This window comes from Sebastes umbrosus, chromosome 9 (assembly GCF_015220745.1).
Source record: "Sebastes umbrosus isolate fSebUmb1 chromosome 9, fSebUmb1.pri, whole genome shotgun sequence".
Lineage (NCBI taxonomy): Eukaryota > Metazoa > Chordata > Actinopteri > Perciformes > Sebastidae > Sebastes > Sebastes umbrosus.
In genome coordinates, this window is record NC_051277.1 from 17911212 (window position 1) to 17933460 (window position 22249).

The window sequence follows — 22249 nt, forward strand, 5'->3', positions numbered from 1 at the left end:
AGTAGAAAAAGTTCCTGAAGAGATTTACATTGAACTGAATTTCTGATCTGAGATAATCCTTTGTTGATATTTTTTTATTATGTACCCCCTAAAAACAATACAGTACACATACACATTTGTACATTATAATGTACTTCTGTGTATAAATTCTTATTGAGACTGTATTAAGGTTGCACCACACAGTAGTTGACACTATTGTTCGTAGGTATAAAACAAGTTAAGCTAAGATAACCAGACTGGCAAGGCAGCTTTATTTGTATAGCACATTTCAGCAACAGGGCAAATCAAAGTGCTTTACATAAACATTCAAGAACATTGCGACAAAGTGCAAAAAGAACATTAAGACATAATTAAAACAGTTATAAAAACATTAAAGATTAGAAAATAAAAACAAGCTAAAACAGAGTATAACACACAAGAGTAAAGCTCTAGTGCAGTCTAAGATCATTATCTGGTTTAATAAAAGGCAGCAGCAAACAGGATGGCTTTAAGCTTTGATTTAAAGGAGCTCAGAGTTGGAGTTGGTCCTGCAGGTTTCTGGGAGCTTGTTCCAGATATTTGGTGCATAAAAGCATGAAACCTGAAAGCATTTCAACAGGCCTGAGGGCTCAAACTAAATAAACACTCGCAGTGACCACTAGATGGCGGGAGAGGCTTTTATTTTTGTAGCTTTCGTCGCTGCCTCACTTCCGCTTATTATTGTTTTGGAATGTGACGCAACTTCCGGCCGCCAAACACCAGCAGCACTTTTTCGCGGTAAAATGAAACGAGCGTCTTGATGTTGATCAGGTTTACTCTGCCATCTGACCTGTAGTTTAACTGCTGTAACTAGTGTTTAGAAAGAGAGTGAGCTCGTCGGTGTTGACTATGAAGTGAGAGCTAAGATAACGTTCACTATCAGGTAAACATTGGACTCTCCATATAATACTATAACTATATAATCTAGTCTAGCTATACAGCACTAAACCATGGCGCTAGTAACAGGAGAAAGCCTGACAACAGAGCTGGAGATGTTCGATATAGCCTGCCAGGATGACTCCGCTCTCGACAAGAGTAAGTAACTTTAGCTATTGTGCTAAATGTTGTCCTTTTCTAGGAAATGTGTCGTCTTAGAATATCACCTGGTCGTGGCTAAAAGGGAACCAGCAAACTGCGAGATTAAGGATAGGGTTAGTATAGGTGAGTCTCGCGAGCTCAGATCAGATTTTGCAATTTGCGAGCTCTCCTTCTAGACACGACCACTTTACCCCCAACAACCAACCACCCAAATAGTCAATAATGAGGTGAGATGATGGGAGAGGAGGTGAGGTGAGGAGAGGTTAGGTGAGATGATATGGGATGATGGGAGATGAGATGGGATGAGGTGAGGTAAAGTGAGATGATATGGGATTATGGGAGATGAGGTGAGAAGAGGTAAGGTGGGATGATGGGAGATGAGGTGAGAAGAGGTAAAGTGGGATGATGGGAGATGAGGTGAGGTAAAGTGAGATGATATGGGATTATGGGAGATGAGGTGAGAAGAGGTAAAGTGGGATGATGGGAGATGATGGGAGATGAGGTGAGAAGAGGTAAAGTGGGATGATGGGAGATGAGGTGAGAAGAGGTAAAGTGGGATGATGGGAGATGAGATGGGATGAGGTGAGGTAAAGTGAGATGATATGGGATTATGGGAGATGAGGTGAGAAGAGGTAAGGTGGGATGATGGGAGATGAGGTGAGGTGAGGTGAGGTGAGAGTTTATATAACGTTACCATACAGCGTATGTACAGTGTCTGTCTGTAGCTGTGTATATGGGTTTTCTTTTTGGTTGCACAATGTCCTATTATTACATGGGCATTTATGTAGTTTTGTCTTGCTCATTTGTTTCTTGCAATGCTTAAAGGTCCCATATTATAAAAAAAGTGAGTTTTTTTCATATTTTTTTATTATAAAGCAGGTTTAAGTCCTATATAAATACTGTGAAAGTATTGAAACACTCAATCCACAGGGAAATACACACAGCCCGTATTCAGAAACTCTGCATTTGAAACAAGCTGTCAGGATTTCTGCCCATTCGTGATGTCACCTTTGACACAGATTTAAACGTAAACATTCTAAATGTGTCCCAGTTTATTCCTGGTTGCAGTGTATGTGAATGTCATCAGCTGACAGGAAGTACACATGGACCCAGCTGTTGCCTAGCAACGCAATTCTGTTGCAATTCTGTTGCAATTCTGTCAAAATGCGCTAAAACAGAGCGTTTCAGACAGAGGGTAAATACAGGCATATTCAGACTGACAGTATAAGGAAAATAAAGTTTTTTTGAACATTACAGCATGTCAACACATCCTAGTAGAAACACAAAATACAAGTATGAACCTGAAAATGAGCATGATATGGGACCTTTAATATCAACCATGACAGTGACTGCAGGTGGCCAAATCTGCCACATTTACATCACATTGATGTAATTTAGCGTGTGATGTCTGTGATAAAGGAATAAATTAAGCAAAAAAAGATGATAAAGTCAACAAACAAACTATTTTATGTGCATCATGTCTCAGTGGTGTACAAAAGTGTCTGTACTCATGTGTGTGATTTTAAATGTGCTCTTGGTCACTTATGTCTGCTGTAGTTATCCTCCACCTTTAATTCCTCTGTACTGTATTTGCATTTTGCAGTCATCTTATTACATCATGCTTACCTGTTCTTCTTCCTGTCCCACATCTCTGTCGCTCAGTGGTGGCGCAGTGTATTTGTAACAGGATACAGGCAGATGAGATGGTGCTGGAGTGGGTGGCCTACAGCACCACAAAAAATGGACTAAAACTCACCACGGACAACCTGGAGCAATTTGAACATGAGGTAACAGGATACATAAATTTACGTTTCCTTTTGTCATATGTATTGTGTTATTGATGTTGCGTTGAACTTGGCCCTCTGTTTGTCAATAATAATTTGTCCTCACCATCAGATGGGGCACCTAATTTGTATTTACACTGAGTTCATTTTTTTTGTTGCAGGTGTTAAACAAGAAGAATAGATCCAAACAAAGCTTCAGAAAAGAAGAAAAACACAACAGAACCAGAGACATCCACACAATACAGGACATGTATCCTTCACAGTGAACTCCTCACGCTTGACTATCCATCTCTTTCTGTATGAATCTGTCATCTATCGTGAGTATACGTTAATGCCACTGTGTTATGATCCTTGACATTAGTTGTTCAGAATCAAAGCTGAGGAAGAGGAGGAGAATCTGCTGGATGCCTACTCTACTCCTGCTAAGGTAAGCCGTCACTTTTAACATCAGACGGTGTTTCTGTTGACATATACACTTTTAAAGCTAAATGAAGTAGTTCTGACTCGCTTGTGTGCTCGACCCTGTCTGTGTGTGAACGTGTAGGGTTCCCAGAAACGAGCGCTGACCACTCCTGAACACCCACATTCAAAAAGAAGTGCAGCTCTGCTGGCCAGCCCGAGCCTGCTGCTGTCTCCTGCCAGCTTTTCTCCCAGGTACTCAGCAACAACACAGACCAACAGTCAGTGAATCCACACAAACACATAGTGCTTCATGGTTTTGATGTTTGTCCACGAACAACATAATTAAGAATTATTGTGTCTTGACTTGTCTTAAAATCACTTTCTATTATCTAGTAATTTATTTCTGAGAAACTGAATATACAAAACTGAACTGTTTGTTTAAATGCATCTTCATGTGCAGTTCATTGGCTTATTTTACATTTTGAATTGAAGGTATTGCATCATTTTGGGGCCATGACAACAAGAGAAAACACATTTTTTAAAACACATGTTGAACCACTTGTTAAGATGGACAATTGTTGCAATGTGACCCTCCTCTTCCCTTCTCCCTTTGGAAGTGCAACACCCTCACAGAAGTACAGCCAGCGAGGAGCAAAAGGGGAGGTGGTGGTTTCGTTCGGGGCCGTGCAGGGAACCCGTTGGGCAGGCAGGAAGGCTCTGGGCGCCGGCGTCCAACTGGAGCTCCTGGAAGGGCCTGAAGACTCGCTCCGCTGCAGCTACAAGTACATGTTCCAGAGGCTGCGCGATGTTCGAAATGGTGAGAGATCAGTGTACAGCCTGCTCAAATAAATAGAAACCGTTCATATGATTGACACATTGTTTTAAGTTGACGATCTTTGCATCTATTTCCCCCAGTGTTGACGGAGAAGATAGAGGAGCTCGGCGACGGCCTCAGGTCTCACTTCAACATCGAAGAGTTCTCCCCCGTCTCTCTGCCCGCTCAGGTACAGCTCAGCTGTTACTGCTGTGAAAAAAACTCTACAATCATAGAAACCTTAAAAACACAACAAATCAACCTCCAGTTTTACTTATTGAAAAAATGAATCGCGCCGCCATGCTACCAGAATGCATTGCACGGCTGCTTACATAGACAATGAATGGGAAGCGGAGAAAGGACGGAGCCTGTGGACACAAAATCAGTTGGGCTGTTCATACAGGACGCGCCGCACCATGATGCGCCGCGTCCGTCTTGCGATCATCAGTGATAGTTTCGCCGTCTGGTCTATTTTCTCCACGTGCTGTGAGCGAATCTGGCAAGAAAACACTGATAATCTACTATAATCTATATATAAATGTTATATGTGATATAAATGATCTGATAAGATGAAAAAACATGCATCCCACATATTTGTATAATGAAGTATTGCCTGACTGCTCAGTTGTGCGTGTTTTCTATCTCTTCACCTGTAGGACAGTATAACGGTGTTGGGTCAGGTTTGCTGTGACAGTAACGGCAAACTGAACGCACACTCGGTTCTGTTGGAGGCGGGACCGGAGCAAGGCGGTCAGATAGTACCTGTCGACCTATCAGAACTTAAAGAGTACTCACTGTTTCCTGGTCAGGTGGGTCTGCTTTGAAAGTCTTTTGTACTGTGTTAAGAAGTATTTCTGACATTATTGACACAGAGCGGTGGTCTATCCTTTTCCTGTGCACTGAGCTGTGTGTGCAGCCGGGTACACGGCCACCAAGAGTAACAGAGTATGCCAAGGACCTGGGCGGGAGACTCTCCCAGCGTCTGACCGAGAACTCTGACAACAACCAGTCAACAATTACCACATAAGAATAAATAACCGCCTGCCTGCAGTTTAAGACACTCTGTTCTCTTTCCTCAGGTGGTGGTGATGGAGGGAATGAACACAACAGGAAGAAAACTGACGGCTTCCAAACTCTGCGAGGTCAGCAACAAGTCAACACGTTTTTTCTAAGTGCTGATACATGAAGAGAGTCAAAGACGATGAGGCCTTCATGAAGCAACATTTACTGGAAATATTGCTTCAAAATCCAAAATTTAGTGGCTCAAAGTATCTCAACTTTTAGAACTGTTTAAGTATCTTCTGTTAATAGTCTTGTCTTTTTTAGGGAGTCCCTCTTCCTTTCTACACTCCTGAGGTGAAAATGGAGATGGATGAAGGTAAGTGATGTTGTTTGATAACATTTATGTTGATTAAATGATTAAATGTTCATCCTTAAAGCCTTCAACTACAACATCAGGAGTGACTGTGCAGTCTGCTTGTATCAAAGCTTTGTTTTAGTTCTTTGTCTTTCATGGTAAATTACATACACACTTGTCGTCTCATGCGATTGCAGAGCCAATGAATGTAATGGTGGCATGCGGACCGTACACTCCCTCTGACAGCCTGACCTTTGACCCTTTGCTGGACCTCATCAATGTCATTGTCAGGGACCGCCCTGATGTCTGCCTGCTGGTATAGTCACCTTTTTTTTGTTGCTTTATCTTAATCAGCAGTTGGACAAACGAATAAACAGAAATCTTGTAAGATGTACAAAATAGTCACATCTCTTCTTCTGTCGCAGTTTAGTAGCTTACAGAAACACAGAGGTCACATGACTGCATGTTATGAATGGGTTTTCTTATTCTCCCTTCTCTTCTCCAGCTGGGCCCGTTTGTGGATTCCAAACATGAACAAATTGAGGTACGTTACAGTTTGTTTCTTTATCTCAGAATACCCACTGCTCCTAGATCTAATGTTTTGCATTTTAAAACAACATCCAAAACAACAGACCCTCTTGCGATGTGATCCCACCAGCCGCGACGCCAAATTGGGCAAGGGGTGTAAAAAGTGTAAACTTCCTACCCTCCTACTTCCGGCGCCCTTGCTTGGACCACCATCCTCGAACACGACCTTCATTTTGATCCCAATTACACACCTGTAAAGTTGCATCTTGCGCCGTTGTGACGCTATCGCTGTCACAAAATCTGTCCACAGACAGACCCACATATAAACACCTGGCAAAGTACTCGAAACCACTTCTGTGGTTCCTGCTACAGTACACATTTTGCCATGATGACGCACACACAGACTCACAAGGTGAAAACAACAGCAGCGTCGCTGTCTTGGCTGGTAATCAATACATGGCAATGTTAATTCCTTTTGTTCAACATATTAATGTATTCTGTCCGGCTCTTCAAATCAAGTTGGTTGATCATGAATTTATGAGACCATCTTGATCTCCTCCATGTTGTGAAATAGAAAGCTCAGGTGACCGAGACGTTTGAGGCCATTTTCTCAAGATGTATCGAAAGCATTGTGGATGGAACCAAAAGGTACGTCTCATTTTTAACCTCCTAAGTACCTTTTAAAGAGCAGTAATTTTCCTCATGTTACTTTTTTTATAATGTGCCCTAATCAGAAACTTAACTATAATGATGACTAATGTTTTTTCTTTTATCCAGCGTTGGCTGTCACCTGGTGTTTGTTCCCTCCCAGAGAGACATCCACCATCATTTCATCTACCCACAGCCTCCTTTCATCCTGCCGAACGTCATTAAGGACCAGGCCCAGGTCAGACACACAAACACCTGACTGTAGGACTGAGCATGTAAACTAAATAAATGTTAGAAACTTTGTATTTGAGGAGTCACAAGTCTTAGAGTAGGTCACGTAGCGACACCTCTTTCAGGCTCGTTATCAACAAGATTCAAAATTGTCAGTTTAATGCACATATCTGTGTTATATCAGTGTTTCTCTTCTTACTCTGCAGCGTGTCACCCTGGTCCCTGACCCCTGCACCCTGCTGATTGACGGTGTGACCTTTGGCGTGACCTCCACTGACATCCTGTTCCACATGGGCGCAGAGGAGATCAGCTGGTGAGGAAGATTTCTAATTTTTCACACACCTTCATCCAGCAGTGGAGCTCAGTTAGAAAATAAATTGAGAGGAAAATGTGTTACTGAACTGAATGTTTAGTGTGATTCTAAAGTTTTGTTACATCATTCACATGAACAAACCTCCTCTAAGCTGTCTTTCTGTGGGAGTTTAATCAAATACCAGAAGCAGTAGTTGCATATTATTGATTTATATATTTTAATGAATATCATCACTGTACAGTATTATATTGAAATTGAACATGTGTTGTGTTTGCAGCGGCACTGGATCAGACAGATTTTCACGCATACTGAAACACATGCTGACCCAGAGGAGGTAGGAGTCCTAAAACAGTTCACTTGTTCTCTCTATTTTGAAGATGGCCCAACGTTAACAGACCTCCGTGTTTGTGCTTTCACCTCCAGCTACTACCCGCTGTACCCGCCTGTGGAGGAGGTCAACATGGATTATGAGAAGTTCCAGAGCTTCGGCCAGATGCCGCTGACCCCCGACGTCCTCATCGTTCCCTCCGAGCTGCGCTATTTCGTAAAGGTACAATCCTCCTGTTTCTGTTAACATCCTCTCCACAAACATGTAGTCCAGTTATTGATTACAGGCTAAACAGTCATTTAATGTAGTGTTAATATGAAAATAAGTGCAACTTTGAGTTCAGTTTCATATTACAAAACAACAACCATTTAAATAATTAATTTATTAATTATAACAATTTTAATTTTAACAAAAAAAATACTGAAAAAAATTTAAATTTTGCCTGAATGAATTTTTTTCATTTATCCCAAAAAAATTATTTTAAAATTTCACTGAATGCAAAAACCTTTAAGATGGGCACTTTATTTTTTGATTATTTTACATATAATATCTGTTAAAACCTCGTCTCTCCGCCTGTCCTCAGGATGTGGTCGGCTGTGTGTGTGTCAACCCCGGACGGCTGACCAAAGGCCAGGTGGGTGGGACTTACGGCAGGTTGCTCATCCAGCGCAGCGCTCCATCAGACGACGGGCGGAGAGCGAGCCCCTGTTTGGCTGCTCAGGTGGTGAAAATCTAAATTAAGACTCTGAATCCTCGTTGTCACCAGCTGAATTAACCCGGACCAGTTCACCAAGCAGCTTTGAACGCTGATGTAAAATATGTTAAAAAAATAATTCACTGTACTGTTGATGGTTTATTTTTATATAACAAACATGTCTGGTTGGTGGTGTCATTACTGTGGTGGAATATCAGTCACTCAAACAGAAATAATAATCTCTTTTCAATAAATTATTGTCTCTCTTTGTGTTTTTTGGTACTATACTCTTACAACTACTAAAGTGATTTTGTTGTTTGTCACAGCGTTATGTCTGTTTCTAAGGCTCTGATTGGAGGAGAAAGAAACCGGCTTTCTTTTGTAGTCCAAAAATAGAAGTAATTGTTTAATATGTATATAATGCAGTTTAATGTAGTGGTGTTATGGATGGGTAATAATGCAACATTTAAATATCCATTTCCAATCAGATGTCAGAAAAAAACATCGTTACCACCATCAACATCCTTTTTCATAAGTTGTTTTTAATATAATACTCTGATGTAACACTTAATGCTGATGTAGAGTTGTTTCCTTTTATTCCTGAGTTTCGGCAGTTCAGACAAACATATTCAGCTATAAAAGTGGTCAAACTCATCAGAGTCACTGAGATGATCAGACTTTGTCGATTTGTCCGGCTCCACTCGAAACATCTGCACGTTGTCACAAATTGCTGGAAATGAAATTAAACAGGTCAGCATCTTCAAATTTCAAACTTTTAATTGTAAAGTCTGACGATACCGTACCTTTGGGTTTCTCATCAGCTCTCAGCTCCTTTTCTCTGGAAATATGTAAACAAAAAACATGTGAAACTCATATTTCAGTAGGGGTGTAAGTTTCATCTCGATATGATAAATCGATTCTTTGGACGACGATGCGATATTTGCTGATATCACAAAGTCTGGCATGATAAGATTTTGATTCAATTCGGGGGCCTGCGAACGATGTGAGACAATCTCATATTGCCATTTAACACAATCGGTTACATTTATATCACAAAACTCACAAAAAACAATCTATTCTTTTTAATAAAAATAGACCTGTTCACTATAAAAGAACAAATGTTTTTTTATCAGTTAAGAATTTCAAAATAAGGGCGTCTCTTAAAGATGATATGTATTAATGTTTTCACTTTGCATCGATCGCTGATCGTTAAGTGAGGGATAACGTACAGCGAGCCGGGGTGTCGCATCGCCCTGAAGGGGTTTATTTCACAACAATGACCCACTAGCTGTACATTATCCTGCTTATTACACGGCTACTTACTTAAGAAATCAACAATAGATTTAACACAAAAACGGTCCGCCAGAGTCCGACATCAGAACTGTACCTGTAGCAACGGTCTGTTATACATAGCAACGGTCTGCTTTAAAGAAATAACAGACCATAGAACGCCGTGATTGACCAATCAGAATCGAATATTCAACAAAGCCGTGTAATAAATCGATGTATAGATCCAGATCGGTGGATCATTACACCCCCATATTTCAGTGTAGTTTTTGCCATCAGAGATGTAAAAACAGGACTCACTCTTTTTTCTGTGATTGTTCTTGAGGTGCAAGTAGATGCTCAACATCTTCCTCGTCACTGAACTCATTGGAGTCATCGTCAGGAGATCCTGATTTACTCCCCTCTTTCTCCTCCTCTTCCTCTTCCTCCTCCTCATCTTCACTTGCCTCCTCGGGAATGATGTGCATCTTTTTAGATCTGAAAACAGATTGAAGTTCAGGTGACGTCGTTTGTGATTAATTCATTAATTCATTATTCTTTAATGATCTTACTTGTCCTGTGGTGAGATGATACTGTCGTCTGAATCTCTTTCCTCCTCTGGTCCTCCTGCTAAGTCTCCCCTCTGCTCCTCTTCGTCTGACTCCCCGTCCTCCTCACCTCCTTCACTCTCATTCTTGTCCTCCTCTTCATCTTGAGAAGATGCAGAACCCTTCTTCTCTTCCTCACCATCTTCATTGTTTAAGCTGTCTGACTCTTCTTCATCACGATCACCCTTTACCTCTGAACCCTGCTCCTCAACCTCTTCCTCTGCTCCTGTCTCCTCTTCTTCCTCTGTTGTATTCTTTCTTTCAGACGCCTCATCATCATCATCCTCCTCCACATCTCTCTCCTCTTGCTCTTCATCTGTCTGACTTTTTTCCTTTTCTTCAGCGTCACCATCTTCTCCATCTCCTAGATCTTCCTCATCCTTTTCTCCATCACTGCTTTGTTCAGAGCTGCTACTCTCCTGCTTTTCTATTTCATCTCCACCTCCTTTTTCAATCTTTATGCTAACACTTCCTGATTCCTCCTCCCTCTTGGATCCAGACTCCTCTCCACAGCTCTCTGATTTATCGTCAGGACTTTCATTCTCTACTTTTTTACTCCTGGATTCTTCAATTAGACTCCCTACCTCCTCACTAGTAGACTGACTCTCCTCTTTGTGACTCCCTGAGTCATCTCCTTTGCTTCCCTTCGCCACCTTCTCAGCCCTCGGTGATCCAACAGCAAGCCCCCCACTTCTCCTCCTCGTCCTCCTACTGGTGCTGGTTCTGCCTTTCTCTGATGAGGCGTCACTTCCTGAGCTTTGGGCTACTGTGACTGCAGCGATGACAACGGCGCTGGAAGTCCCAGATGACCTGAAATGAGGAATGGATGAAAAGAGATGGGGTAGTACAGTGGTTCCCAACCTTTTTATCTTAAGCAATCCGTTTTCTGTCATTGAATGAACTTACGACCCCCTGACTAAGTGACCTATTTTATGGATATTTCATATTATATTCAATAACAGTACAGAACAACTGATAAACTGCACAATTAACCAAATAGTGAACACAATAACTGCAGGAGGTTTGTGTAAAACGAGTGATTTGGATGAGTTTTAAGCAGATTATTTCCTGTGAATATTACATCAGAGATGAGTTTTCCTGGTATTTTAATACAATTCTCTGTCTGTCTCTGTAATTTTTAACAATCATGCACACTTAATAGGCTTCTTTTTTGACAAATTCAGTGTTTTCTTCTCCCTGATGCTTAGCCATTGATCTATTAGGTCTTTGGTTATTTTAAATGCATACTTTTCTAATGCATGAATCTAACTTGTGTCCAGGTCTTCACCGTGCCCCTACAGTATACTGTGAGATTAAGTTTATACCTTAATATAATAATAATTCAAACTTTAAAAATAACAATTTCATTTAGTTTTCTTCACAGAAATCAATGAAATGCTGAGATATAAGCCAACCATATATATATTTTTTTTAAAGTTATCTTATACCCCTTAAAATCAAGAAGGCCTTGCGATGCCCCGTTAAGCTTTGGTGACCCCAAATGAGGGGTCAGAAAGGTTGGTAATCAGCGTATTAGTGGATTTATATGGTGAGCAGAACATAGATTAGTGGTTTCCAACCTGAGGGTCAGGACCCCTAGTTGGAGTTGCAAGATTGTCAGCAACTTTGCCTTATTTTTTTCCTTTTCATTGTGAAATGCTGCATAGTTTTATCTTTTCAAGCCTGTAAATTGAGGTATGCTCTGTGCATGTACTCTCTTCTCTCTTTGTGTGTGTTACAGTTCATAACTAATATATGTGTTTAGGAAAGGGATTGTTTTGGATGACTACCTGAAGCACTTATAGTTCTCTCATGCAACCATTTAACTGATGGTTAAATTTACTTGTTTCAAAATCCCACGGTCTCTAGTTTGGAGCTAGTTGTTGTGCATATATATAGAGATGAGTACTTACTCCTGAGAGCTGCAACTTTCTCTGTCTGAGGAGGAACGATGTGATCTTCCTCTCTCCTGCCTCTTCTTCTTCTTCTCTCTGCTCACCTGGCTGGACTCCCTGCTGCTCTCTGCATGGCCACCGGACAGACGAACTAGGCACAGAACGCACACACATATACAAAAATTACAACCCATGTCAGAGGTGAAGGAAAATATCCACTCAGTCCTAACTTGTCATGTTTTCTTTTCCCACCTGGTTTGATGTCCAGCTCCTGGGATGATTGTCTGCTCCTGCCTCCACCACCTCTTTCTATCTTTGAGCTCGGTGCTCGGCTTGTGTCAGCCTCCTCTCCAGCCACCCCCGTCTCAGGAGGAGGCTCCTCCGTGTAGAGCTGACCCCACAGAGCCTCAGAGACTGAAGGGATCCCAGCAGCCAAGGACCAGAGGTAGTCAGGCTGCAGGGAAGCCGCCCAGCCTGGTGGAGTCTGCCTGGGCAAGGGGTGACGATCACCAGGTGTGGAGGCGGGGTGGTGGAGCTGGAACGAATGAGGATGTGGGAGGAAAGATGGAGGGACATGAGAGGAACCCTGAGGTTGATAGGGCGCTCTGATAGGAAACCTAGCCATCTGGGATTGAGGGTGGGTCAGCCAGGAAGAGGGCATGTAGGGGAGATGAGGGGAGCCATCTTGGTTGTAGTCTAAGTGGCTGTTTGGGCTGTAGTGCTTTGGAGGTGCAGCTATATTGTGTGGCATTGTAGTAGAGCCTGCAGCAAAGAACAATGATACATATTAGATCGGAGTTTGCATGTGTCTGGAACACCATTCAAATTGAAGAATAAATGTGAACATTTTGAAGTCAGTGAAGAGGAGGACAAACCTTGTGAAAGTAAATGTCGATCTGCAGAAGACGTCACTCGTTCCTCTGTGTTCTTTAGACATGACCTCAAATACTCCTCCATCCTCTGTTAAAGAAAGATGTTTTCACACTGATAGAGCTGCACAGCATGCAGTAAAAGTTCAACAGAAATGTCTTTTACATGTATAATGAGATAATGAGAAGTTATTTTCAGATATGCTTTTGAAAAAAAAATGTACGTCAGGCAGGATAATGTAGAAACGGTTACAATGATTAAGATAAAATAAGATACTCCTTTATCAGTCCTACAGCGGGGACATTTGCAATTAATGATTAATATGCAGAGCGGAAAGGGCTGTCGTATTGCACATCCTCTAATTTTGTAATTGTTACACCACTTTTCACCCTTTTTTGAGTATAACAAGTTTAAGGGTTGAATTTCAACATTTTTTTTGTCTCAAATTGTATATTTAGATGACTCTCATGTCAGAACCAGCTGTATGCATTGGCCACAAACTTTGTGAATCATGACTGTGCTTGTACCTTCTTCTGAGCCGCTTGCCGTGTTTTCTCCTTGAGTTGCTGCTGCCAGCGAGGGGAGCTCTCCTCCAGGTACCGTTCATACTCCATCTGGAGGGGTCAAAGGTCAAGAAGAAGAAGGTTCAGCACCAGAGTTTCACAGAGGCGGGGGTACTGTACAGATTGGAAGTGTTTGTTGTGTTTGTGTCTGTGCACCCGAATAGTTTTCATGGCAGCAGTGAGGGTCATCATCTCTCTCAGTGTGTCCTGGGCTTCCTCAAACTGCTGCAGCAGCTGCCTGTTGTGATGTTGGGCTGTAAGCTCTCTCTCCTTCAGCTCCTGCCAGCGCTGCTGCAGATGCATCGCCCTGCTGCAGGAAACACAGACACACAGAGTCAGAGATTCAAAACAGTTACACCAACATGCACGATGATGCACAGTGCAAGCATCTTGCTGCCTTTTGTATGTGTACTTACAGCTGCTGATGACTCTGAGGAGTTGAAAAGTCTGGTTGCAACAGCGTGGGCCTGTTGACACTGTGAGATAAAGAGACAGTGCATCATAATACAGCATCATAGTAACCTGAGCGACACACACAACCCTGAGTTGACATGACTACTATACATTCCGACTGACATGGAAACATTTGCTTGGTCTAAAGCTTAAAAAAAAAGTCCATCACCCATGATTACCACTCTCTGACGTCATGGCAACAGTCAAGGAACTCACCTCTTTTTCTGCCTGTGCTCTCTTTGTTTTGTGAAAGTGTTTCTTTCTGAGCCGGTCAGATGCCCAAGAGACAGTAAATTCTCCTTCGGTGCAGCCATGACTGCAGGCGTTCAGTAGATGCAGAGATTATCGGGGATTAAGGTCTGCGCTTTGGGGGGGGGGAGGGACTAGAGACATGCTGCCAATCCACACATGGGCGTAGTAATCGGGTTAATCAGTAGTGAGAGCTTTTTTTAATGCCACACAGGTAACCAAGTTATTAAAACATCCACTTAAATATTTGAAAAGATTGAAAACCGTTGATATGGCACTTCATTTCAACATATTCAGAACTATTTTCAACCTCATTTCTGATATTTGCAGCACACATCACTGTCCTGCCATCTGAGGATATTCTCTTATAATAAAACAGAAACAGGCATGCACCTTAAATGGCCTTAAAAGGCTATTAAACGTCAGATTAGAGTGAGATATATAACATCCTAAAAAACTTTATTTTGACAATGAAACATCCTATTATGATAACATGTATCCATCTTATATTTATAAATTATATATTGGAAATTACATTATAGATGTTGTCCTCACTCCGGGTCCTGGAGAGCCCCAACACTGTATATTTCTCAACCTATATCTGATTAGCTTGATCAAGTGTGTTCAGACAATAATACGCTAATCAGATGTCTTTGCAGTGTTAGGGAAGATGGACAAATGAGGGGCTCTCGAGGATCAGAAGTGGACACCTTTGGTTTAGAGAAAATAGCATTTACCTTCATATGAGAAATAGTTTAGATGGACAACTCACGTTAAAATATTACCAGTAAGTTTATTTAGATATGGTAAAATGCTATTATTTATGACATCAAGACTGGGTTGAGGAACATGTTTTATTATTAAAGAGCCTCTCATAACAGGTCTTAAGTAGGCCCCAGATTTTCTAGCATTGCCCCTGGTCAAGCCCCTTCCTCACTCTCTATGAAGCAAGGCGGTATCGAGGCAATTTCCTCCTTTAGGGGTTGTAATAGCAGAGCCCACAGGTGGATGCTTGTTAGGTGGAGGGAACAAACAAAAATGCATTTAGCAAAGCAGATCAGTGAAACAGCAGCAGGTTATTTTAGGCACAAATATATATGTATAAACATATTTAATTATAATATCCAACACAAAACCACAATAACATCTTTTTTGTCACTTTATTGCCTTAATACATTCACAAATAAAACACAAATATAACAACGAAACTTACAACAGCAAAGAGGAGGATACGGTTTACAATTAATGATGCAGTATACAAAACTATTTTCTAATTAAAACATTTTCCAATAACTCACATTATTGTCAAAAGATCATTCAGCATCTGTGTCTTTATTTCTATACCTAATCCATTTTTCCCATTTTCTGTTAAAATCGTCTTCTTTCACTCTTACAGAATATTTTTCTATCATAAATATTTCCTGTTCTATGTCTAACCACTGTCTTAGTCTGGGTGTGTCTGCTATAAGCCAGTTTCTTGTAATGGCCTTTCTGCCAAAGAAGGAAGGCATTTGAGTCAAGGCCTCAAAGAGATTAAATAATAATAATAATAATACATTTTATTTGGTGGCGCCTTTCTGGACACCCAAGGACACCTTACAAGAATTAATTAAAACATAGACAGATAAAACAATATAAAAACAACAGGACATGACAGAGACATATTTGTACAGACACATAGGATGGGTGATGATGAGTGCTAGAGAGAGTATGCCAGTTTAAACAGGTGGGTTTTGAATGATGTGATATCTTCAGAGTACACTTTGATTTAATAGATATTCTACAAAAGAACTCACTAAATGAGTGTTATATAACAATATTTCAGTATCTTAGACAAATTAATAGGATTGAAAAAATATGAGGTTGTTTGTTTATTTTTTTTATTTTTTTTATAGTAATTATTAGCCAGAATGATCCACATGCCAGACCAGTTGGTGGCGGTAATGCACCAAATCGTTGTTTGCAAATAAACCTCAAAGAAGAAGAAGAAGAAGAGGGGATGTGTAACAAGTGGAACCAGTTTGTTGTTGCAGTGCGGATGTATTTTCATGTAACACCTGTTAGCGGAAGCTAGACAGCTAGTTAACCACGGTGCGTCGGTCAAACCGCTCCGTCCTCTGCGCTGTCACGTTAGAGCTGGACGAACCGGAACCATGAGTTTAGCTTCTCAGGTGTTTGTCCGGGTGGACCGGGTGTGTCGCCACCTGCCCGTGGTCCTCAACACCTTCCTGGTGTTCTCCATCACCGGGGAGGTGAGCTACCTGGTGCTGGTGGAGGCTCCTCTGGAGGCGGACCAGAAGAAGACGGTGTGGTCCTCCTGGTGGAAGGCGGTCCACCTGCTGGCTCAGTACTTCATGCTGGGCAACATCTGCTGGAACGCGCTGCTGTTCGTCAGGACCAGCCCCAGCATCAAGGGGGTGTTCCTGGGAGGAGAGGGCATGGGGCAGGGCTGGAGGTGAGGACTCAGGAGGCAGCAGCTGGAGGGGTTATTATACATTTAGCATCCAGTCTTGGTTTGTGGACATACAGTATAACACTTACACACCAAAAACTGACAATAACATGACATTTTCATGTGGAAATGCATTCATTTCCGCTGTGCAATATCATTTTCCACTTGTGCAATTTTGTTAATAGTCATTTAAATGGTTCATATTTTGTTACACTTTGTTTAGCTTTTTTTTTTTACTGTGTAAGCTGATGCATCTTGTTTTTTGCACTATCCCCTTTGCTGCTGTACACTGCAAATCCCCACTGCGGGACTAACAAAGGAATATCTTTTATTATCTTATCTTATCTTACACCAGGAGTTCTCAAAGTTTTTGGGTCCAAGGGGAGAACATTTTTAATTGCAACACCGATTATGCATAATGCTTTCAACAATCTGCAATGTTAGATGCCATTGAAACTATTTGTATCTAAAACTTTCCAACTTAAGTACTTCAGACCTGTTTGATAATGATAAACAGAAATACATTTTAATTTGGATCATGTTAATACCACATGAAAACTGCCCTTATCTGCACTTATCTGCACTTATCTGCACTTATCTGCACCTGTCTGCACCTGTCTGCATCTGTCTGCACCATCTTAAACTTCAAACATGCACTACCTGGACTATCTGCATCTATCTGAAACCACCTCTCCTAACCACTGGTGCACTTTAAACTTACTTTACACTACATCCCATATACCATTTTATAGACTGCACATATTACATCTATTTATTGTACACTACATTTTTTTATTGACGGACGGTACACGCTATGTCCATTCACCATGTCCATTCACTATGTCCATTCACTATGTTCATTCACTATGTCCATTCACTATGTCCATTCACTATGTCCATTCACTATGTCCATTCACTATGTTCATTCACTATGTATATTCTGTATTTCTATTTATTGTTTTATAATCTTTTTGTACACCTGCACCTCTGTATCTGCACTTTGCTGCTTTGACACCTGAATTTCCCCCCGGGGATTAATAAAGGTTGATCCAATCTTATCTTATCTTATATACTAGGACAGCATTCATACTTTTAAATAATTGATTTCAGAAAATGAACAGTAGCAAGACTCGTTTAATAAATCCAGACGTTTAAATTTAACAGTCTAAAGCTGACTTTCAGGATGACAAAGAGCTTCAACTTTAAAATAATTAACTTATTGCTGCGTGTCACAATCTTATCAGAGTTTCTATTGGCCCCAGGCTAACGTGGGTGCGCATAATGGACACAATATGCTTGTTTTATTAGTGCAAAATATCCCCATCTGTAGATATGCACTTTTAATGGTACAATACAATTTATTGCAAAAGCAAATTATTTCGCGGACCCCTTGATAGAGTGCCACCGACCCCTGGGGTCCTCTGACCCTACTTTGAGAATCACCACAGTACACTATACGGGCCAAAGCATTAGATATCCTTGTCTACACTTTTGAGTACTTCTGGTCTGTTGTCATAGTTTGGGAAAGCCCCCCATAGTTCCAGCTAACATATTTTCATACTACATACTATTTTATTTTAGACAATAATGTTTTTCCAAGTTTGAGGGAATACAGAAGAAAATGTGTAATCCTAACAGTGCGACATCCACCAATTATAAGAGTGAACACAGCAAAGAAACTTGAGGTGTAAAGATAGTGACTTCATGTAAATGATTTCTGTGAGCCCAAACTGATGGTCACAGTCTTTATGTTTCAGTGAGATCAATGAAGCTAATTTCATCTGTGAAATGTATCCTCTGACCATAAATAGCAGTATTTTCTCTCTTCTTTTTCACACAGGTACTGTTATACATGCGAGACGCACACTCCTCCTCGATGCTCCCACTGCTACGACTGCAAAGTGTGTGTGCTGCGACGGGATCACCACTGCGTCTTTTTTGGCCAGTGTGTGGGCTTCCTTAACTACCGCTACTTCCTGAGCTGCTTGTTATTTATGTGGTCGGGGCTCCTGTACGCCACTCTGATGAACGCAGAGGTCTTCATTGTCATATTGAAGGAGGGTGTGACTATGCACAGCGTCCTGCTGCTGCTCATACCCTGGATCATGCTAGTGTCAGGTAGGACCTGTTGTTCCACTTCCTGTCTATTCCTTGTAGCTGAGGGACTTTTTGTCTACCAGTGTTACTCATACTGTTTACACTGATAGAATGTAATCTGTAAAGTTTCCTATATTGACTCAAAAAATGCCCAAAACATTTTTCCAGAGCCAAGGATGACTCATACAAAACATTTTCTGGTGATCAACTAATTAATTCATTGAATAATTGTTTTAATTCTCATTTGATATTACTATTATAATCAGACATTCAGTATGAGAGGTCTCTGCTCTCCATCCTTTACCTCAATGTATGATGGACAAACCTTTTCTGATTGATGACCAGCTGGTTGCTGACAGTTGGCAATTTGCACTTTCAGGTTTTGTTTATTATGACTAATTCAATTATGACTAATTCAACAGAAGGATATTAAATAACTAGTATGGGAGTGTCTTGTCAGATCTTCTTGTTTTTTTTTTATTTTCAGGAGTAAAATGATCCTTATTGTAAGCAGTCTTAATTTAACTTTTGCATTAAATTAAATGTACACACTTTTATTTGTAATATTTGCACCTCTAAGATTAACCTATTTCAAATTGTTTGAATTGCTCTGAAACTATTTATTAAACATCATCACATACACAAATATATAATCGCAAATATGCCCATGCTACAAGTTCAGTCAATTTAATTTATAAATTAAGAATTAAATTAAATCACCCCATCAGGGCGATTCAAGACCAGATTCATTCCACAATAATGACCATGTACGGAGATCAGGACTGCGTCCATAGCAACGGCAAAGAACGTATATTGCCAAGAAGTGAAAGTCAATTGTTCCATTAGCGCCGAACAGCAACGCTACGCTTTCACCATTTTGGACTGAAAGTGACTACAGGATGCCAGTAAAACCTCTGCCTGAAAAGAGCCGTACCAAAGTAAAACAAAATTATTTCTATTCTATTGTCATCTTCTACCGAAATGGCCTGTGTTGAACAATAAAATATTATAATTAATAATAATAATAGTAGTAGTAATTGACCAATCCGAATCGAGTATTAAACAAACAGCCGTGTCATAAAGCCCAATATCACAAATTTGCCTAAAGGGGCTTTAAAATCTGCACAGCATTCGATGCCCTCTATCCTTAGATCCTCAATTCTGAGAAGGAAAAACTCCCACCCCAAAAACACTTTAATGGAAAAAAATGGCAGAAACCTCAGACGTGCAATCTGCCTACTTAATTATGTTAATGTCTGCTCTATTTTTATGTGCCAGAACTCACTTGAGAGAAAGCTCAGGTCAAAGTGTCCCATTAATCACCCACAGTGGTCTACAGGGAAAGGCACATTCATAAATACATAACATTGACTTTGAGAACCAAACTGGGAAAAAAAAATCTTATTTTTAATTTTGATCAACATTAAAGGTTACTTTCCCCATAGCTCTTTTAAATTTTAATACAGCAGGATGGTTTATTTATGCTCGTGGACTCATTGTTCAGTTGTGAGATAAACCCTGGAATGTAACTATTAATATTACTATTTCACGAACAAATTGAACCTACGCTCGGATTTATATCACTGGCTGTGATTTCATCCGTTCTGCTGTCCCTTCTCTCCCCAGGTCAGGTCACAGCACGTGCCTTTGCCTTCGCCTTCATCGCCGACACGTGCGTGGTGGGCTTCCTGCTGGTGTCCGCCTTCTTCTTCTTCCATCTCTTCCTGATGCTTCGGGGACAGACCACCAGGGAGTGGTACTCGACCCGCCGACCCTACAACCTCGGAATCCTGGGCAACCTGCGTCACACTCTGGGCCGTCGCTGGTACCTCTGCTGGCTCTGCCCACTCATCACATCGCCTGGTCCTGGAGATGGGATAAACTTCCAGGTCACAGGATCGCTGGAGCCCGCCCGGTAACAACCGAAAGTCTGAACATTAACAGGCCGCGTGTCTTTGCTTTAGTGGTGATGGTTAATGTTATCGGGAGCAGCAGGGAAGGGAAGGTCACCTCAGTTCAAGAAGAGGCAGCTTGGGATGGGAAGCAGCCAGAACAGTGCGTGTGGTTGTTTAAGATGTTAATGGTTATAACTGTCTACTGGTATCTTCTCTGTAGACTTTACCCGTGCTGAGACAAAGAAATTATGGGTCTACTTTGGAAGGTGCATTGACCTTGACTTAAAGGTAATCTCTACACTCGGTGAGGCTTGAAATTAGCAGTGTTCCTCTGGAATACTGAGCACTGAAAATGTATGTAAACAACACTGAAATTGAATTTATTGATCATGGAAGTTTAATCATTTTAAATCCTTGTTTAACTACTGACTACGACTCCTGGGTAGTCATGCCTTTCTTGTACTGTTTATTTTGCCTAAATCTGAATTTGTATCCGTCATACAAATTTGGCTTGCACTGTTCCTGAATCGTCCAGAGGATTATCAATCTACTGTTGTGCGTTAGCTGCTAGGATCATGATGTGCTTGTGCTTTCCACTTGTCTACATCCACGCCTGAGCTCCAGCTGACTTTATTACACTTTTTACACACTTTTTACTGGCCACGTGAGCAAATAGGAGGCGGTTCACAATGATGGACAACATACAAGTCGACAGAAATTGCTCATGGTGTGAAATCTAGTGTTGCTGTTTACAGACTAATGTAAAATCATTTAGTGAATACACTATTTAAAATGTACCTATAGACAGCACATGTGAACAGCTTTTCCCCATGTTTCACATTACGTTGTCCATGTTTCAGTCTAAAGTACTACTACAAATCAAACCAAACCTACGGTGTAACAATAATGATGTGTCGTTTACCTACTCATGTGTCCCAATTCCCTCCTACATACTAATTATACACAGTATATACTGTATATCATCATCCTGTTTTTGCAGTAAGTATACAGGAAATCAACATGCATTACCATTTTATACAATATCTTGACAGTGTTTTTCCAAAAAATGTGTAGTTATTGTTTTCTGAGGTGTTCCTGAAGCTGTTTCACCTGACTGTTTAGAGGATGTAGAACATACTACATACTCAAAACCTGCTTTGATTTAGTATGTAGTATGGATTTGGAACACAGATAACTTGTCTCACAGCACTTGATACCAACTGGACTTCTATTACCTCAGTACAATCTTTTTTTCATTTCTTTTGCTTTTGTAATCTTAATTCTCCTGGCCTTAAAATGAAGTGAAAAATTACAAGCCTTTGTTTGGACAGGTGCTCTTACCTGTCCTAAGATAAATCTATATTACAGCCCCAAAAATATTGTTTGTAAGTATTATGAATTGTTTGTTGCCTATTTCTTTTTTGTGCTATTTCACATGGTCACATCATGATATTCAGTTTTGCCATTTGAAATTGCTGAAATAAATTGTTCCAAGGGAAGTTTGGAACCATTGAAAAATGTTCAATATTATCTTTTGTCCTTTATGGTGTGATAGTAAACTTTGGATTTGAAAAGTATTTTCTGCAGTTCCAATAATTTTAAACATGCATGCTTGAGTTAAAGGGACTGTTTTTAAGAATCAGAAATGCTTGTTAACAGCGACAGCTGTGGCCGTTAAGTCAACCAAAGTCAGCGTCGGGCTCGCGCTTGTGCTCGCTCTAAATAGACATGAACGAGCATCGCTCA

At 40.8% G+C, this 22249-nt stretch overlaps 3 protein-coding genes across 4 annotated transcripts; 2 read left to right on the plus strand and 1 right to left on the minus strand.

Moving 5' to 3' along the window:
- The first annotated feature begins 603 nt into the window (after positions 1 to 603).
- Positions 604 to 8421, plus strand: pola2 (polymerase (DNA directed), alpha 2). Of its 2 annotated transcripts, XM_037780618.1 has the most exons (19): positions 604 to 901; positions 960 to 1053; positions 2719 to 2843; positions 3002 to 3090; positions 3210 to 3267; positions 3385 to 3494; positions 3860 to 4059; positions 4158 to 4246; positions 4713 to 4865; positions 5136 to 5198; positions 5383 to 5434; positions 5611 to 5729; positions 5919 to 5957; positions 6516 to 6589; positions 6719 to 6827; positions 7027 to 7133; positions 7411 to 7467; positions 7557 to 7683; positions 8045 to 8421. In XM_037780618.1, the coding sequence occupies exons 2-19, from the start codon at positions 969 to 971 to the stop codon at positions 8195 to 8197; spliced, it is 1809 nt and encodes a 602-aa protein (XP_037636546.1). In that variant the 5' UTR covers positions 604 to 901; positions 960 to 968; the 3' UTR covers positions 8198 to 8421. The 2 variants fall into 2 exon arrangements, with proteins under 2 accessions (XP_037636546.1, XP_037636544.1); XM_037780616.1 differs by having other exon boundaries at positions 613 to 1053.
- Positions 8422 to 8566: 145 nt separating this feature from the next.
- LOC119494607 (ABC transporter F family member 4) lies at positions 8567 to 14150 on the minus strand. The gene is made up of 11 exons (XM_037780615.1): positions 14027 to 14150; positions 13774 to 13833; positions 13514 to 13667; positions 13322 to 13408; positions 12800 to 12884; positions 12177 to 12686; positions 11943 to 12075; positions 9994 to 10839; positions 9743 to 9919; positions 8959 to 8993; positions 8567 to 8885 (listed from the first exon to the last, which is right to left on the minus strand). The coding sequence occupies exons 1-11, from the start codon at positions 14122 to 14124 to the stop codon at positions 8785 to 8787; spliced, it is 2286 nt and encodes a 761-aa protein (XP_037636543.1). The 5' UTR covers positions 14125 to 14150; the 3' UTR covers positions 8567 to 8784.
- A 1959-nt stretch (positions 14151 to 16109) lies between these two features.
- zdhhc24 (zinc finger DHHC-type containing 24) lies at positions 16110 to 22028 on the plus strand. The gene is made up of 3 exons (XM_037780619.1): positions 16110 to 16514; positions 18352 to 18629; positions 20235 to 22028. Exons 1-3 carry the CDS (start codon positions 16213 to 16215, stop codon positions 20525 to 20527), a joined length of 873 nt encoding a protein of 290 aa, XP_037636547.1. The 5' UTR covers positions 16110 to 16212; the 3' UTR covers positions 20528 to 22028.
- The last annotated feature ends 221 nt before the right edge of the window (positions 22029 to 22249 follow it).